Source organism: Austrofundulus limnaeus, unplaced genomic scaffold (genome assembly GCF_001266775.1).
Source record: "Austrofundulus limnaeus strain Quisiro unplaced genomic scaffold, Austrofundulus_limnaeus-1.0 Scaffold86, whole genome shotgun sequence".
NCBI lineage: Eukaryota > Metazoa > Chordata > Actinopteri > Cyprinodontiformes > Rivulidae > Austrofundulus > Austrofundulus limnaeus.
In genome coordinates this window covers 1,914,192-1,916,392 of record NW_013952488.1, presented here as the reverse complement: position 1 = coordinate 1,916,392, position 2,201 = coordinate 1,914,192, and the positions used below count along the sequence as shown (strand labels likewise).

Genomic DNA, 2,201 nt, shown 5'->3' with positions numbered 1-2,201 from the left:
CTAAGGACTATGATGTGGGGTTGCTGCAGGTGGTCAGGTCTGTGCTCAAAGAATGAGGTCAGCTGACTACCTGAATATACTGAATGACCAGGTTATTCCATCAATGGATTGTTTCTTCCCTGACGGCATGAGAATATTCCAAGACGACAATGCCAGGATTCATGGGGCTGGAATTGTGAAAGAGTGGTTCAGAGAGCATGAGACTTTTTTTTTTACACATGGCTCCAGAGTCTATCGAGAATCTTTGGGGTGTGCAGCGGTCAGACTCTACCATCATCAATGCAAGATTTGATGAAAAATTAATGCAACACTGACGGAAATACATCTTGTGACAATGCAGAAGCTTATCCAAACAAAGCTCCAGTGAACGCGTGCCATAATCAAAGGGGGTCCAATGAAATATTAGAGTGGCCTTTTTTTGGCAACTTTTTTTTGTGCTAGGCAGTGTAGTTCATGATGTTTGATTTGTCTGATGTCCACCATCCCCTATTTCACTTTAAATTCTAAAAACTGTTTTTTTGCGATGGAAAGACTAAAAAAGGCTTCAAAGACGATCTGCTGAGAACATTTTTCAGTCGTTCAAAGGGAACAAGCTAGCTGCATTAGAACAGACAAGACTTTTTGTTTTCTTTATGGAACTGTGCTTTGAAGTTTTGCTTTTTGATCGTTTGCATGTTCACACGGCGTTTAAAGAATGTGGTGGAATATTAACTTAAGTGCAGGACTTTGAAACACAAACTTGGAACTCTTTCAGGCTGGTGCGATTTTCTGATGACCCAGTAAATCTGAAGCTCAAGTGTCGCTCCTCAGGTTCTGACGCAGACTACAGACCCACTTCAGATAAGAAAAGTGGCGTTTCGCAACATCGGGTCTGCACTCAGCCGTCACTCAGTCATGGCTCTCCTGTCTGTCCTCACGCCGGTCCTGGCTCTGGTCCTCTGCCTGGTGATAGGCTTCTTGTTGTTGAGATCCAAGAATACGGAGACCACATCGAGAGCTCCAGGTCAAACCAAAGGGGCCTCCAAAACAGACTTTAGACCGTGGGTGGACCAAGACTTACAGGATGATACAGAAATTACAGCAAGAGGAGGAGGTGGGTAAAAACTGTTTATTTTGCCAGTATTATACTGTTTTTTGCTTTTATTTCTTCTCATTATTGATTGGTGGTCTCTGTATTGGTCATTGTTATTTGTTTAGGGATTTACAGTAATCTGTTTTCTTAGATATTTTAAATGCAATTAACTTTATTAAATATTATATGGCAACAATACAAAGAAATGTAACACACTTATTTAAATATGCAGTTTATCTTTGGGCCTGAATAAGTTACATTACTCTGGCACTTTCCATTGTTCCTGTCAAACTCCAGACCGTTGCACAAAACGGCACTAATTCTTTTCCCTATCTGTAGACATTTTACCGTTCTTTTTGCTCGTCATTCTTTCAGATGAGGATGAGTGGGTGGATGGAAACGAAGAGGAGGACCTTGCCCATGTGCCCTATTCACCTCCACGTTACCCCGAGGAGACAATGCTTCAGAGGTCCAAAGAGTTTTACACCCTGATGAACCAGCGGCGGTCCGTTCGATTCATCAGCCCCGAGCCGGTCCCAAGAGGAGTCATCGATAACATCGTCCTTACTGCAGGCATGAAAATCAATTTATATGCTGTATTTTAGAAAAATGCCAACGGATGGGATCTTGACTTGTTGTTTTGTTTCTTTCTATGTAGGAACAGCACCAAGCGGAGCCCACACAGAACCCTGGACCTTTGTTGTGGTGTCAGAACCGGAGACAAAGCATCAGATCAGACTGATAGTGGAGAAGGAGGAGGAGGTGAACTACCGCCAGAGGATGGGGGATAAGTGGGTCAGTGATTTGGCCAGACTCAGGTAATCATTCACTTACTCACTCCATACAAAAATGCCATCTGTGTCAATACACTAAATGGAAAATACCATTCGTTCTCCAACCCACACTGCTTATTTTGTTCTACAATTTTTAATAATATGCATCCCACCTGTTCTTCTGCCTGCAGGACGAATTGGATTAAAGAGTATTTGGATGTTGCTCCGTACCTGATCCTCATCTTTAAGCAGACCTGTGGAATTCTTCCAAATGGCAAGAAAAAGACTCATTATTACAATGAAATTAGTGTTTCCATATCCTGTGGGATGCTGCTGGCTGCTTTACAGGTAACCCC

At 42.6% G+C, this 2,201-nt stretch overlaps 1 protein-coding gene across 1 annotated transcript in view; it reads left to right on the top strand.

Moving 5' to 3' along the window:
* The first annotated feature begins 610 nt into the window (after window positions 1-610).
* The window catches only part of iyd (iodotyrosine deiodinase), a 3,010-nt gene continuing 1,419 nt past the window's right edge, over window positions 611-2,201 (top strand). Inside the window, exons 1-4 of the mRNA XM_014011989.1 lie at window positions 611-1,093; window positions 1,448-1,645; window positions 1,731-1,890; window positions 2,037-2,193. Coding sequence (XP_013867443.1) covers window positions 895-1,093; window positions 1,448-1,645; window positions 1,731-1,890; window positions 2,037-2,193 — 714 coding nt within the window. The 5' untranslated portion in view covers window positions 611-894. The remainder of the gene's footprint in view (window positions 1,094-1,447; window positions 1,646-1,730; window positions 1,891-2,036; window positions 2,194-2,201) is intronic.